The sequence below is a fragment of the Notamacropus eugenii genome, chromosome 3 (genome assembly GCF_028372415.1).
Source record: "Notamacropus eugenii isolate mMacEug1 chromosome 3, mMacEug1.pri_v2, whole genome shotgun sequence".
Classification (NCBI taxonomy): domain Eukaryota; kingdom Metazoa; phylum Chordata; class Mammalia; order Diprotodontia; family Macropodidae; genus Notamacropus; species Notamacropus eugenii.
The window spans coordinates 52,227,943-52,242,500 of record NC_092874.1 but is presented as its reverse complement, the minus strand read 5'-3'; the positions used below and the strand labels follow the sequence as shown (position 1 = coordinate 52,242,500).

At 38.0% G+C, this 14,558-nt stretch overlaps 1 protein-coding gene across 3 annotated transcripts in view; it reads left to right on the top strand.

Annotated features, from left to right (window-relative positions):
- The window catches only part of CDK14 (cyclin dependent kinase 14), a 678,242-nt gene that overhangs the window by 238,632 nt on the left and 425,052 nt on the right, over window positions 1-14,558 (top strand). For all 3 annotated transcript variants that reach the window (XM_072651519.1, XM_072651521.1, XM_072651520.1), the window contains one exon: window positions 14,050-14,129. In XM_072651519.1, coding sequence (XP_072507620.1) covers window positions 14,050-14,129 — 80 coding nt within the window. The remainder of the gene's footprint in view (window positions 1-14,049; window positions 14,130-14,558) is intronic.

Sequence of the window (14,558 nt, the reverse complement as noted above, 5' to 3'; positions counted from 1 at the left end):
GTGGATTCTTTTGATGACTATTTGCCCTCTGGATCTAGGACTTCTGGGCAGTTTTCCTTTGATGATTTCTTGGAAGATATTGTCCAGGCCCTTTTTTTCATCATGGTTTTCTGGTAGACCAGTAATTCCTAAGATTTTTTTTCTCTGCTGGATCTATTTTCCAGGTCAGCTATTTTTTCAAATTAGGTATTTTACATTTTCTTCTTTCTTTTCATTCTTTAGATTCTGTCTTGGGCTTCCTTTTCCATTTGTCCAATTTTCCTTTTAAATTCTTCTGTCATTTCTTTTTTCATCTTTTTAAAATTCTTGGCCAGTTTTTCTTCTATTTCTCTAATTTGGCTTTTAAAATCCTTCTTCAGCTCTTCCAAGAATGCTTTTTGGGCTTGTGACCAGTTCATATTCCCTTCCGAAGTTTCAGATGGGAGTACAGTCTCAGTGCTGATCTCTGTTATTTGTGTTTTGGTCCTTGTGCCCAAAGAAAGATTCTGTGGTCTTTTCTTTTCTGCTTTGCTTCTTACTCATGATGATCACCCTTTTCCTGACTTTTTAAAGTAAATTTCTGCTTCTGAGGCACAAGGACCTCTATCCCACAGTTCTTGTGCCTTGAACTTGAATCTCTGTCTGTTATGGCCTCTGGTTTTTCAGCTGGAAGCTAAAATGCTGCAGCTTACCTGCTACTGAGCTGGTTGGTGTGAGAAAGCAGAGGCCAGGTGTGGTCTTTTTGGGTTTCCCTGGAGTTACCATGGAGCTAGTTGCATTTTGTGTAGGGGAGGGGTGGTCTGGTCACAGGAGGTCTCCTCTGCTGTGTCTTCCCAATTCCCCTGGGGTGCTGAGGCACGCCTGGGTTCCTAGTGTTGATGGTTGTGGGCTCCACCCCCTGAGGCTCAGGATCTCCTCCCAGTTCACTGAGGTGGGGCTGTCTGGGATAGCTCTGGTCCTACACTGGTCCCCTTCATTCACAGCAAGAGGGACCCTCCTTAGTGATTTTCCTAGCCTCATGGACTAAGAGATTGTTTACCCCTTCAGCTGATCCCACTCTTCCTGGATTTTTCCTGGGGAAATATTTTATGTGTCTTTCAAGGTCAGCAAGGGGAGGGGGAGAGCATTTACTGAGCACTCTGCCATCTTGATTCCCAGAAGTTAAAGTAGGTGACTTACAGACATTTAATCTGGGATCTGATAGTCTCAGGAACAGCCATTGCAGATGCCTGGGACTCTGTGGCTCTCACTCACTGGGTTCTGCTGGATTCCCATCCTGGACTGATATGCCTCAAATTCCACAGTGTGGCCACTGCCTCAGACTGCCTGAGGGATCCTGCTGGACCCTGCCCTGGAGGATACGTGCTGGTACAACCTGTGCACTGTGTGCTGGCTCACTTATTTTCTTATTCTTATCCATCCAGCCATCTATCCATCTGGCTATCTATTTTTGAAGAATCCATCTAGCCTCTGATACTCTGGTGTCATTTTTTAAAAACTTAAAATGGTTTTCAAGTTAAATTCAGTTGAGAGGGCATTGGCCACTGTTGTGTTTATAGCAAGTTTTTTTTTTTAAAGGAAATAATTAGCCATGGCTTGCCACATTAGTTGAATGATAGTCTGTGAAACATTTTTCTGATTGAGAACAGCCTGAAATCTGAATCCCCCTGCTTTAATGGGCTTTAAACAGCCTCTCGAAAGCTCCTTTAATTATCTGGCCATGCTGTGCCAAATTTTACTTCCTTTCTTATGACTGCTTTTGAATAGGAAAAGTGGGATGCTTGTGGTTTGCATGACTTTACAGTGAGTATCTGGGGACTCCCCAGAGCTCCAGAGAGGATATCTGCTGGGATTCCGAAATGTGTCTCATTTAACTTGGTTGGAAACGGTTTTCTTATACATAAGAGTAGTTCAGTTGGAACTACTTTCAATGTTATGTTTTTATGTCTATCCTGCTAGAGGGCTGGGGAACTAGGTATGTGAAGCAATGAAAACAGTACTATGTAGAACATTCTGATGCCTCGAATATCACTGGAAATAGAGGCACCAACAGCTGTGATGGGTAAATTTCACCATATAATGAACTGTTAGTCAAACTCATTTACTCTTAGATCCATTAATGAATGTAATCTAGTTGTTGGAATTTGTTCTCTCTTTTTTTGGGGTTAGAATTACACTGTGAGTAAGTGAATTTGACCTAGAGTTTATTTACTCTTCCTCTTCTTCTTGTATAGGGAGGGAAGCACCCTGGTGAAGAAAGTTTAGAAAATTTTCTGAAGCATAAGAAAGGGCTTGGGAAATGTAATAGGATAAAAAACTTAGATTTACTTAGTATGCTATAGATACAAAGTTCATTATCTACCTTGACTCTTTATTATCTAAATAATCTTGTTAAGGTTATTTATAATCTTATAATATTCCTATTCTGTGATAGCCTTAGAGAGATTAAATGATTTTCCCATTTTGGTTCTTCTAAGATTAGGGGGTTCCATGATTCCTAGTCCATCCAGTATGGCGTGAGCTCTTTGAAGGCAAGATCTGTTTTTTGGTTTTCCTTTTTTATCCTCAGTGACTAAATACTAAATACTTGTTAGCTGAGTGGGCAATGAATGCTTCTTAGATCGAATTGGTACTATATGATATCATCAAATGAATGCTGATGTTTTAAAAAATAGCTTTTGAATTCATGGAACAGTGTGGCACCATCAAAGGTCTTATGCAGTTTTACAAAATCATTTCGACCTTCTCTCTTTCTCCTTTGTAATTTTGGGTCAGGCTCCTCAGCCTCCTACCATTCCCATCTAAGGTACATTATATGATACGTTAACTCCATAAATTGCTCATCTGTCTGCACTCACCCTCATCTCTCATCGTGTCTTCTGAAACATGACCCTTGTCTAGCATCAATTTCAAGAGTACACATGGCCCACTGTTGCATATAAATATGCTGAGTTGCTTTTGTTTTTCTGTCTGTTTTCCTGTTTATTACCTTATGAGTTGTTAGCGCTTTAGTCAGGGAGGGGCTTCGGGATATTGGAGGTGAGATAAGCAGTATGGTCATCAGACCTGGAACAAGGTTTAGTGGGAGAGAAAGTAAAATTAATTGACCTAAATCAGCCTTTTTGGGGAGACCTTTGGTGCTCCCTCAGTCACTACATCTCAGGGCTCTATTAGGGGTGCTGTATGTGTTTTTCAACACTGGTAACCATTCCTTCATATTTTCTCAAGGTTATGGTAAAAAAAAAATCAGTAGATTTCAAATATAGATAGATCTTTATAAATTTTATATGTTATATAATTTTGTGTAAATAGTTTTATATAATTTATATAAATTACATAATTTTTTTATTTTCATAAATTTTAAATAGATGTTTGAGTTGCATTTGAAATAGCTGTGAATAGTAAAATAACATTAATAATGAAATAGTAATACCTAGCATATGTAGAGTACTCTAAAATTTATGAAGTTCTTTTAACAAATACCTCATTTTATCTTCATAGTTTTAGGAGGTAGGTGCTATTATTATTATCCCCATCTTACAGATGAAGCAACTGAGGCAAACAGGCATTATTACTTGCCCAGAATCACATAGCCAGTTAGTGTTTGAAGGTGGATTTGAACTCAGAATGTCCTAACTCCAGGTCCCATTTTCTATCTGCTGTGCCACCTAGTAAAACAACTTTATTGCTATTTGGGTAAATATGTTGTAGATTACTAGGGTAGGGAGGTGGCACAGTGGATAGAGTTCCAGAGTATGAGAGTGTGGATTCATATTCTTACTGTGCTGAACTAAATGGCCTTTGAGGTCTTTTTCCAACTCTAGGATTCTGAGATCAAGTGAGTTCATAGGACCACAGATTTAGAGCTAGTGGGGCCTTGGGGTCCTTCACATACAACTCCTTCCATCTTACATGTGAAGAATTGAGGCTTGAAGAGTTTAATTGACCTGTTGAAGGCCACCCAGATAGTCAGTTGGTCAGTAATAATTAGTTGTATATCTACGTGTAGGGACATTTTTCATTCAATAATGCAATATTTCCCCCTTTCATTTCCATTTCCATTCTACCACATTCATTGTAACTTACTCATACAATACAAACTGACCATCATGAATGACTTTGTTAGGTTGCAGCAGCCAATTCCACTTTGGGATGTTGTCTCAAGGTATCATCTCCGTTTCTTTATGTTGCTGCTCTTTGTTACACATTATCATTGCTAATCACACCCTAATAAACAGACATTACAAGAGCTTTGTATTAATCCTTGAGTTTCATTAAGAAAGGATTTAATTTACAAGTCTTGGCAATAGATCTGGACATTTTTCTTTTATGAAAGTCTGATCAAGATTAGGGTAGGAGGCAATGTTAGACAGAATTATGCTGAAGTTTAATTTATCTTCCCAGATTGAAGCAGGTTAAATAGAATGGGACTGCCTTCCCCTGTTACTCTAAATAAGCTAAAACAAAGCAAAACAATGTAAGTGGTAAACCTGTAAAGCTTTGCTTAACCCTATCCGTTCTGACAGAAATATATACTTGTAATTCAGTAGGTAAGTGAATGATGGAGGAAGCGTTTGCTCACTGTCTGTGATGCACCATGCTAAGCACAGAAACAGAAGACAGTTCTTCCTCTTGAGAAGCTCAGCCTAATGGGGCTACCCACCACTTCAGCTGCAAATTGCGTGTACGTGTGTATATATATGTATACATATATATGTGTGTGCATATATGTACAGGTTCATGTGTGCATATGTACACACAGACATATACACAGAGTATGTGAAATAGATATAACTATATATGTAAATATATAAAAATATAAAATTACTCTTTTAACTAGGTGTCTTGAGTGGAAATTATTAAAAGGGCAGTGTTATCAGTAAAGTCTTTCAAATATTCTTCAAAAAATAGTCTTTGGACTCTCGTGTCTGGTGCATACAGTTTGCTATTCTTCACTCCATTTGAACCAATGCTGTCCCTTCCTAACTTCCTATTACCTTTTATTACTCCTCTTACCAGGAGGTGGATGACAAAAAGCCTTATTTCTGCCTGCTTCTTAGTGTTACCCTACCTGCCACATTCTCCTGAGATCTCATAACAAGGGACAAGTGAAGCAAACTATATTAAATTTTCCAGAGTATATTAAATTTCTTTCAGGTATGCTACCTAATTTCCTTTATATCCTTTGGACATTATTTCTTTTAGTTGTTTGCATATGGATGCTTCCCCCTTGCTCCCCCCCAAATTCATCTGATTTGAGTAATATTACATCCGTTTTATTGTATTGTTATTATATGAATTTTATGCAAAGAAAAAAGAGACAATAATTATAAGATTTGCTTTGAGAGTTTCTGAATCATGAGGATAATCAATTTTGAGTATAAGCTTTTCAAATTCTAGGATCATCTCTTAAAAAAAATTTTTTTTACATCATCCTAATTTCTACCTCTTCCAGAGAGCAATCCTAGTATTTTTTAAAGTAAAAGAAAGAAGTCAAAAAAAGAGAGAAAAAACCAGCATAACTGATTGATCCATTAAAAAAATCTGTAAATGGATTATTTTTCTACTGGTATTTGTATTTGTATTCCAGCACTGTGTCTGGCACATAGGAAGTACTTAGTAACTGTTGACTCTTCAGTATGTGTATTGGAAGACACAAAGGTTTATCCAAAAAGAATTCTCTTTTAGTTTGTCCATTTGTTCACCCCCTAACTGCCCCACACTGGATAGAATGCCAGGCCTTGGAGTCAGGAAGACCTGAGTTCATATCTGACATCAGACACTTGCCAGCAGTGTGACCCTGGGCAATTCACTTCTCCCTCTTTGCCTGTAAAATGAGGTGGAGAAAGAATGGCAAAACCACTCAAGTATCTCTGCCAAGAAAACCCCAAATGGGGTCACAAAGAATTGAGCACAACCGAACAATTCCTCTGTTGGTTTTGCATCAGAACCTGCCTCTAATAGACCCTCCATCTTTTAATGCCTCTACTAAAGAAAGTTTCCAGTTGGGAATGGAGGACTTGAGAATATCTGCTTTTCCTAGAAATTTTTTCGAATGTAGACATATGCAGTTTTGTTGTAGTTGAATGCTGAACCTGAAGTCGAGACATCCTGTTTACAATATTTGCCTCTGCTGGTAGCAGTTTGGGAAAATGAGCAGAGGTCACATGGCCTCAGAGCCACCATTTCATCATCTGTAAAATAGAGGTGGTGATAATACCTGAACTGTTTACCTCATGGAGTAGTAGGAATGCTCGCTCAACTGAGACAATATATATAAAATTCCTTTCAAATCATCAAACATTTTATAAACATCAGTTATTTTTATTTTATGGAAGAACTGAAGAAGATGGGTTCAAATCCTGTTTTTAGGCACTGGCTATATGACTGATAAGTCACTTAATCTGTTTTCTGTGCCTCAGTTTCCTCATCTGTAAGATGCTGGATTAGACTCAGTGGCCACAAAGGCTCTTTCTAGCTGAAAATCTTTGATCCCATCATTTGGAGATGATCAGCGGAGGGAGCTCCCAGTGAGAAATGTCTACTACCATCTCAGACTTTTAGAAGGTTGTCCAAGACACTGAAACATTAAGTGACTTGTCCTGGGTCCCAAAGTTTCCTGTCTCTGAAATCAGTTTTCTGTCCCCTATGCAACACTGCCTTCCATTATGATCATTATCATTGTATTTTTATTTTTTACATTATTTTAAATACAACATCTTACTCTTGCTCTGCCTAGCCCTCTGTTATCCTTTGGGGCAGTATGAATGTATAGAATATAGGTACTGGTAACTTTCTCCTTCTCCCCCTCCTTCTCCCTTTTTCCTTCCCTCCCTCCCTCTCTTCTGTCTCTTTCCCTCTCATTCCCTTTCTCTCTCTCTTTTTCTCTCTCTCTCTCCTCCCTCTCTCTCCATCTTCCTCTCCCTTCCTCTCTCACTTGCCACTTAAATTGTGGTGATGCCTGGGTTAGGAGAACACAAGAAAACATTTTATATATATAAAACACATAAACACACAGTATGTGTCACCCATATAAATGTGTATATAACATAACAGACACATTAATTCTGAAATATACAATATATACATATAAACACATGGCATATAGACAATATATGTAATATACAATGTGTAAATTACAGTTTATAATATATGCATATGTTGCCTGTTTTATAGATATATGTATACACATCATTATATGACGTGTATATTTACTGCATGCATGTATATGATTATACATGTCTATACATCTGCATATATAGTTTATATGTACTAATATATAATATATATTTTAAAAGTTTTATTATGGAAAAACACTTTGCAAACATAAATATATATCAAATATTTAGTCTTTATAATATTTACTGTTATGTTTATATATTATTTACTATTTTATTTATTTATGAAAAACAATAGTATTCAGCGTTTTAAAATTTGCAAAGTATTTTGCAAATATCATCTCATTTAATTCTCACAACAACTCTGGGAGGCAGATGGTATTATTGTGCTCATTTTACAGATGAAGAAACTGAGGCACACAGGCTAAATGACCAGGTCACCTAGCTAGTAAGAGTCCAGGTGAAACTGAACTGGCCAGGTCTAGCTCTCTAGCCACCGCCCCCCACAACCGAACCCTTTCCGTTCACTGACATCTGATCTGAGTGTTAAAGGAAGGATGTGTGCCAGGTGAATTTGAAATCCTCTGTCACCATGAGATCTCAATTTAGTTGTCGCCGAGCTTTCTTTTGGCTGTCTCTTGTGACTCCTACCATAAATTGATCTACTTGAGAGAGAACAATTTCATCTAAAGGGGTAAAGGTTCTCAAACTTGTAATTTATCTCAAAGCTATTTCTAGTCTTTGAATAGGATGCTCTTTGAGAAAAAGTTGGAGCATTCATTCCATTCTTTCCCATTTTAACATTTTCCTTCCACAAAAGCAGTTCAACTCCAATGGATTTCAATTCATTAATATCTGATTTAATTAACAGGGCTTTTGCTGGAAGACTAAGATTTCAGTCTTCAACATTTGGCTACAAACTCTTTTTTTAAACTGATGTGATTTGTGAATGGTGGTGTGGTGCAGTGGAGACAGCTCTAGACTTGTCATCAGGAGACCATTGTTTGATGCCCAAATCCTAACTGCTGTATAACCCTGGGGTAGTCACTTAAACTCTCTGAACAGTTTCCTCTTCTTTAAACTGTAGATAATAATACTTATATCCTCTAGCTCATTTTCTCTAGTGATTTTATTTTTTAAAAGTTTTGTTGTGAATAAGTACTTTGCAAACCTAAAAGCACTATATAACCATTAATTTTAGGTGTTTCTAGTTGTAGGTTTGTTACTAAGTTAATTCAGTTAATGTTTTGGGACCTTAATTTCCTTTTTTGTAAAATGACAGATTTTTGACTATATAACCTTAGAAGTTTGACCCAGAAATGGTGGGGGATTTGAGTTACGCAGACATCTTCTAGAACTCTTTCTCTGCCAAAAAACAGAACAGCTAATGACTTCTTGACATGCTTTAGTGATAATTTTATCTTTCAAAAGTCAGATGTACCAATGGGGGAAAATGCTATTCTGGATCTGATTCTTTCTAACAGAGAGGAACTGGTTGTCAGAGATGAAAATGGTGGTAACTCTGTGGGGAAGTGATCTCTCTATCCTAGAATTTCTAATAGAGGAGAGATGGAAATCTGGGCATAGTCTGATGTGCCCCACCACTTTTGGCAGAGCAGATTTTGAAGAGTTGAGAGGAAACATAGATAGGATCCCATGGATTAAAATGCTTCAAAGGAAATTAACCCACGATGGGTAGGAGAGAAAGGAAGAAGAAATAGGATTTGTCAGAAGAGACCAGTGTGGATGCACAAGAAACTCACTAACCAAATTAGAAACTAGGACAGAAATTTAAGAATTCCTTCAAGGACCAAGTCATGTCATTTGACACATTCATTCAATCCTTATAGGTAGAACAATATTCTAAAAATATTCTAAAACAGTTATTTGTTTTGTTATTTGAAAAGTCTATAAAGTGCTAAGGAGTGTTAATAATAAACATACTCTCCCTGATGTTATTTTTCCCTTTTAACCCCTCCGCCATTCCTGCTTGTTTCCCCTTTAGTTTGGGGTATTTCTACACCAAATTATTTGCATGTACTTAGTGTCCACCCCTCTTTTGCCTTTTCTGATGAAGATGAGGTTAACTTATGACTATTTGTTCCATCCTTTCCCGTATGTGATTTCTTCTTGGGGAACCCCATGATGAGAATGTATTCTTCCTTTTTACCATTCCTTCTGTTTCTCCTCTTAAAACTCTCAGAATAGAACAAATTTACTTCACCAGGGCCTCTGTTTTTATTATTGGACTCCCTTAGTTCCTTTTGAAGATATTCACTTGTTGAAGGGACAATTGTTTCTTCTCCCCCATTAGAATGTTAGCACTACATCATAATACAGCTTCTGATTGCTCAAATAAATTTATTCTTTCTAGGCTCCTCTTGATTCTTGCATTTATATTTCAAAGTTCCTACTCAACTCATGACAAAAGAAATGCTTGAAAGTTTGTCTATTACCTTAAAGATCTGTTTTTTCCCTGTAGTCTCATATTCAGTTTGGCAGTATAAGATACTCTTGCTTTTAAGCCTTTCCTCTGCTCCACAAATCTCAGATCTTAGAATTTTTACATATTATTATATGACAGTAGGTAATACTTAAAAGTGCTCAGGAGTTCAGTAGTCAATGAGTACCTATTCACCCAGAGAAAAACTAATTAAGAAGAGAGAAAGTCACAATGGTTCTTAGGTTAAGAGAGCATTTTTATAATCAATACAGTCATTAATAGCAGCCCAATGAAGCAGTTGGACTGTGGGTGTTAGCTGATGATGAAGTGGTATGTGATCAGATTACTGAAGAATCCTGGCTGCAGTCAGTGGTAACTTATTTGCTCCTTGAGGGAAGATGAGCCAACACATGAGGCTCAAATGGAAAAAACAAATAAAGGAATTTTAGAATTTGTGCTTATGGAACATTTGTAGGTAACAGCAAGCTCAAGGATATGGCCATCTCTATGGCTGAATTAGAATGGGGGAATAAAACTTGGGAATTAAATATGATGAAATGAGAAGTTAGAATATTTGAAGAATGTGTGTGTGTGTGTGTGTGTGTGTGTGTGTGTGTGTGTATTGATTTCCTCTAGTATGTGAGTAGGGGTTGGTGTGGACAGACACTGTGATCTAGGCAAGGAACTCACTGAAGAACAAGAGACAATTTTCTGGGGGTCATCAAGATCTGAATTGGGTGATGAATGAATTGATAAAGCATTTATTAAGAGTTTACTAGGTACCAAGCACTTTGCTAAGTGATGAGGATTCAAGTAGAAAAGTAAGACAGTTCCTTCTTTTAATAAACTCACATTAGAATGTTGACAACATATGTTGACAGTATCAAAGCTGGAAAGGTCCAGTGGCCCTTAGGGCGCAGCAGCAAAGCACATGGTAATGCCTTTTCTTTAATGCCATTTTCCACTGATGAAATCATGTCAAGTTTCTGATATTGAATGATTTGACAGTGCCAAGGACTTCAGTGACAAGAATATTCTTTCATGTGTCTTCACTAGCTTTGGTTTCTTCCCAAGGTTCTTGGGTTTGGAGTCATAAGCTGTCTCCACCAGGATCTGAAGGGATGTTATCATGGGAATGGTGATGATTTGACTCTCCTGGTACAAGCTGGAGCAGGCTTGCCTACCTTGTGAGTAGCAGTCGGTTGACAGTTGGTGGGGTGGCTGGCCTCTTCTCCATAGGAGTTGCTTCTCTGTATGATGATGGAGAGGCCTATACTGGAATCAGGACAGGTGGTCTGGGTGTGTGTGTGTGTGTGTGTGTGTGTGTGTGTGTGTGTGTGTGTGTGTGTGTGTGTGTGTGTGTGTGTGTTCTCAGACTCAGGGTTCTTGTGCTCACCTACCTGCCCTTTGGATAAATTTGTTGTGATAAATTTGCATAGCATGATCTCCTCCAAGGAGGAGATGTCTATTTTCCTCATCACTGTTAATCCATACCAACTTCCGGGTTGTTATGGTTATTCAGGGTTCAGAGTTATTATGAGGAAAGTGCTTTGTAAACTATCACTGGCTATTTAAAGATGAACTCTAGGGGTGTGTGAAGCATGTGCTACTTACTGTAGGTGTTCTGGATATCAGGAGGGATATCTCTAAGACACATTTTAACCTTGAGTTAGAGCATTATTAACCTTATATTCCTCAATATTCGATTTATATTGTATTCTGATGCATTAATGAAACAGCTGTGGACTTCAACCTCCTTTCCCAGGTTGGCTGCCTTGTTTAAATGCAGACACTTCAGAGACAGTAGGCATACTCCTGAAATAAAGCAAGAGGTGAGGTTGAATGTAGAGGCAAAAGGAAGGACATTATCCTCCTAGGGAAACAGTTGCAAATAGATACTTATGTATATTTATGTGTATATTTATCTCTTTTTATGAGGGGCTGTGTCAGGGAAATGATGAGATTAGAGGGAGGGGCAAGAAATTAGTGAGAGAATCCAGGCAGTTCTTAGCTTTATTTTATTTCTCCTGAGATCCAGGATAGTAAGCTTAAATAGGCTGAGAAAAGAGATTAGCAGAGGAATGCTCTGCATCTCACCTTAAAGTTCATGTAACCTCCTTACAAGCACTTCCTATTATTCCTAAGGATCTTACACTGTAGTCCTGGCCTTGAAACAATGCTTAAAGTAGCTTCTTAATGCTGCTTAGTCACTACCCTCAACCCCACCCCCCAAAAAGGGAGAGATCATTTTTATGTTTCAGCTAGATTATATGAATGTGGGGGCAGGGGTTAGGGAGGAAGAGAAGGAGAAAGATAGACAGAGACAGAGACAGAGAGAGAAGAATGAGTTTCTAAACTATATGAGTCAGTGAACTTGACTTTCATTCCTTGGACCTTTCTAGAGCAGATCATTAAACAAATCATTAATGAATATGTAGCACAGAGAATGATGATTACCAAGAACCTGTTCATTTCATGGTTTTACCATGGCCAGGTTTTGCCCCTTCTCATTTTGACTAGGTTACTAAACTGTTGAATCAGGGGAACGCTACAGATGGTTTGCTTACATTGTAGCTAAGAATTAAGTAAAGGATATCATATTATTTTGTGGAAAATACAGAGAGAGGAACAGTCTGGTGGATTTGGAATTGGTCAAATGACTGGTATATTCATTAAAGATAGTTTGGCATGACAGCCCCAGCGATGTGTCCCAGGGAATCTGTACTTGGCCATATACTGGTTCACATTTTGCCAGCAGCTTGGATAAAGGCATAGATGTTGTGTTGATAAAATTTTCAGATGACACAAAACTCAGAGGAATAGCTCACACTCTGGATGACAAGTCAAGATCCAAAAATATCTCTATAGACTAGAGCTTTGGGATGACTCTTAAGAAGATGAAACTGAATAGAAATAAAGTAAAAGTTTTAGAGTCTGATTCAAGAAAACTCAGCTTCACAAGCACAAAATGAGGAAGGTGCAGACAATAGTTCTGAAAAGAGATTTGAGGGATTTCAATGAACTGCAAGTGGTTCTACAAGAGGAGATGAGTGTCAGAAACTTGGTGTGATATTGGGAGAAGCATCAGTCCTGGGAATAAAGAGATGTCTGTGCTTTGCCTTGGTCTAATGCTGTCTGGAATATTGTGATCCATTCTATGTGCCATAGTTTAAGAAGGGCTGGAGGGAGTCCAAAGCAGGGTAGCCAGGATGGTGAAGGATTTGGGTTCATGTTATTTAAGGATCAATTGGAGGACCTGGGGAGGTTTAGCCTAGAGAATAGAAATTCTTTAAAATGCTAAACATGAGGAAGAAGCATTAGACATATTCTTGATGACCTTAGAGGGCAGAACCAGGAGCAGTGGTTTGAAGTTGCAGAGGCAAATGTTGATTTACTGTTAAAAAAAAAAAACACCTTAATAATTAGAGCAGTACAAAAATACAATGAGGGTCAGGTAGGTAGTTTAGTGCAGAGAGTGCTGGGCCTGGAGTCACGAAGATTCGTTTTCCTGAGTTCAAATCTGGCCTCAGACACTCACTAACTCAATGACCCTGGGCAACTGACTTCACCCTGTTTGCCTCAATTTCATCTGTAAAATGAGCTGGAGAAGGAAATGGTAAACCATTCCAGTATCTTTGCCAAGAAAACCTCGGATGAGGTCACCAAGAGTTAGACACAACTGAAAAACAACCTAACAACAGCAAAAGTGGAATGAGCTGCCTCAGACAGAACATAGTTGTTTTTTTCTCACCCACTGAATGTCTTTATGGAGAGGTCATATGACCCCTTGTCAGCTGTGTTTGGTAGAAAATCCCTTTTAGGGCAGATTGAATAAAGTATCTGTTAAAGTCCCACATTAAAAGTTGGTAACTATAATTTCATGATTCTGTAGCATATTAAGTTTTCTCTTGCACCTGAGAACCACAGTATTCCATCAGTATTGGGAAACTTAAGAAAATCTAAACTACTTAGAAAATTTGAGTCCATGCTGGTATAAAATTATTGTCTGTTGTTGTTTATTTTTATAATCCTAGCCTAGGGACTTACACTTTAGGTCATTGAAAGATATTTATTGAATTGAATTGAATGAGGGTGGGAGTGTTTATATTTAGAGAGTGGTTGGAGCACAAGTGAGGGAAGAGAGAAATAGCTACTGGAAAGGAGAATTATTTTTGGAGCTATTGGTTTGAATTAATCTATAATCAAATGATCAAAGTTTGCACAGCTACAATATATTATGTTTTCCCAACACTGTGATTTCTTTAAGCTTTAAGTTTAATTCTAAAAAGAAACATGGAGTGACTCAGGAAAGCTGAGATTAGTTCTTGGATTGTGCAAGTGTGAATATTTTAAACACTGATGATATGGAAACTCGCCCCTCCAGAATGTCTCTTCAAACGGCATAACCAAATCGCTGACATTTTAGTGAGAGAATACAGGACATCAGAGGGAAGACAATGGGACTGTGGTGGGAACATGTTTTCATTCTTACTTTTTGCTTTCTTCCAGGGTAAATGGGAAACTCGTGGCACTAAAGGTGATTCGACTCCAGGAAGAAGAAGGTACTCCCTTCACAGCAATCCGAGAAGGTAGACTTTTGTCCTAAATCTCTTTGTGATTCACTCTGAGTTTAGACATTTAAAGAAACACTATAAAACAACAAATAATGATGAGTGAGTTTTAGAATTTTATGAGTAAATGACTTGTGGGAAAATAAAAATTGATCATTTAAAAGTAAAAAATGCTTTCTAATATGAAATTTATTATAAAGAGAATATGCCCATCCCTGTTTATGTAGGCACAGAGAAAGACTTCTGGATGTTGGCGGTTGCAAGTGGGTTGGTTTTGAATATCTAGAAGTGGTGGTGGTGTCATTGCAATGTAGCAGGGAAGTGTGTGTGTGTGTGTGTGTGTATGTGTGTGTGTGTGTGTGTGTGTGTGAGAGAGAGAGAGAGACAGAGAGAGAGAGAGAGAGAGAGAGAGACAGAGAGAGACAGAGAGAGAGACAGAGAGAGAGA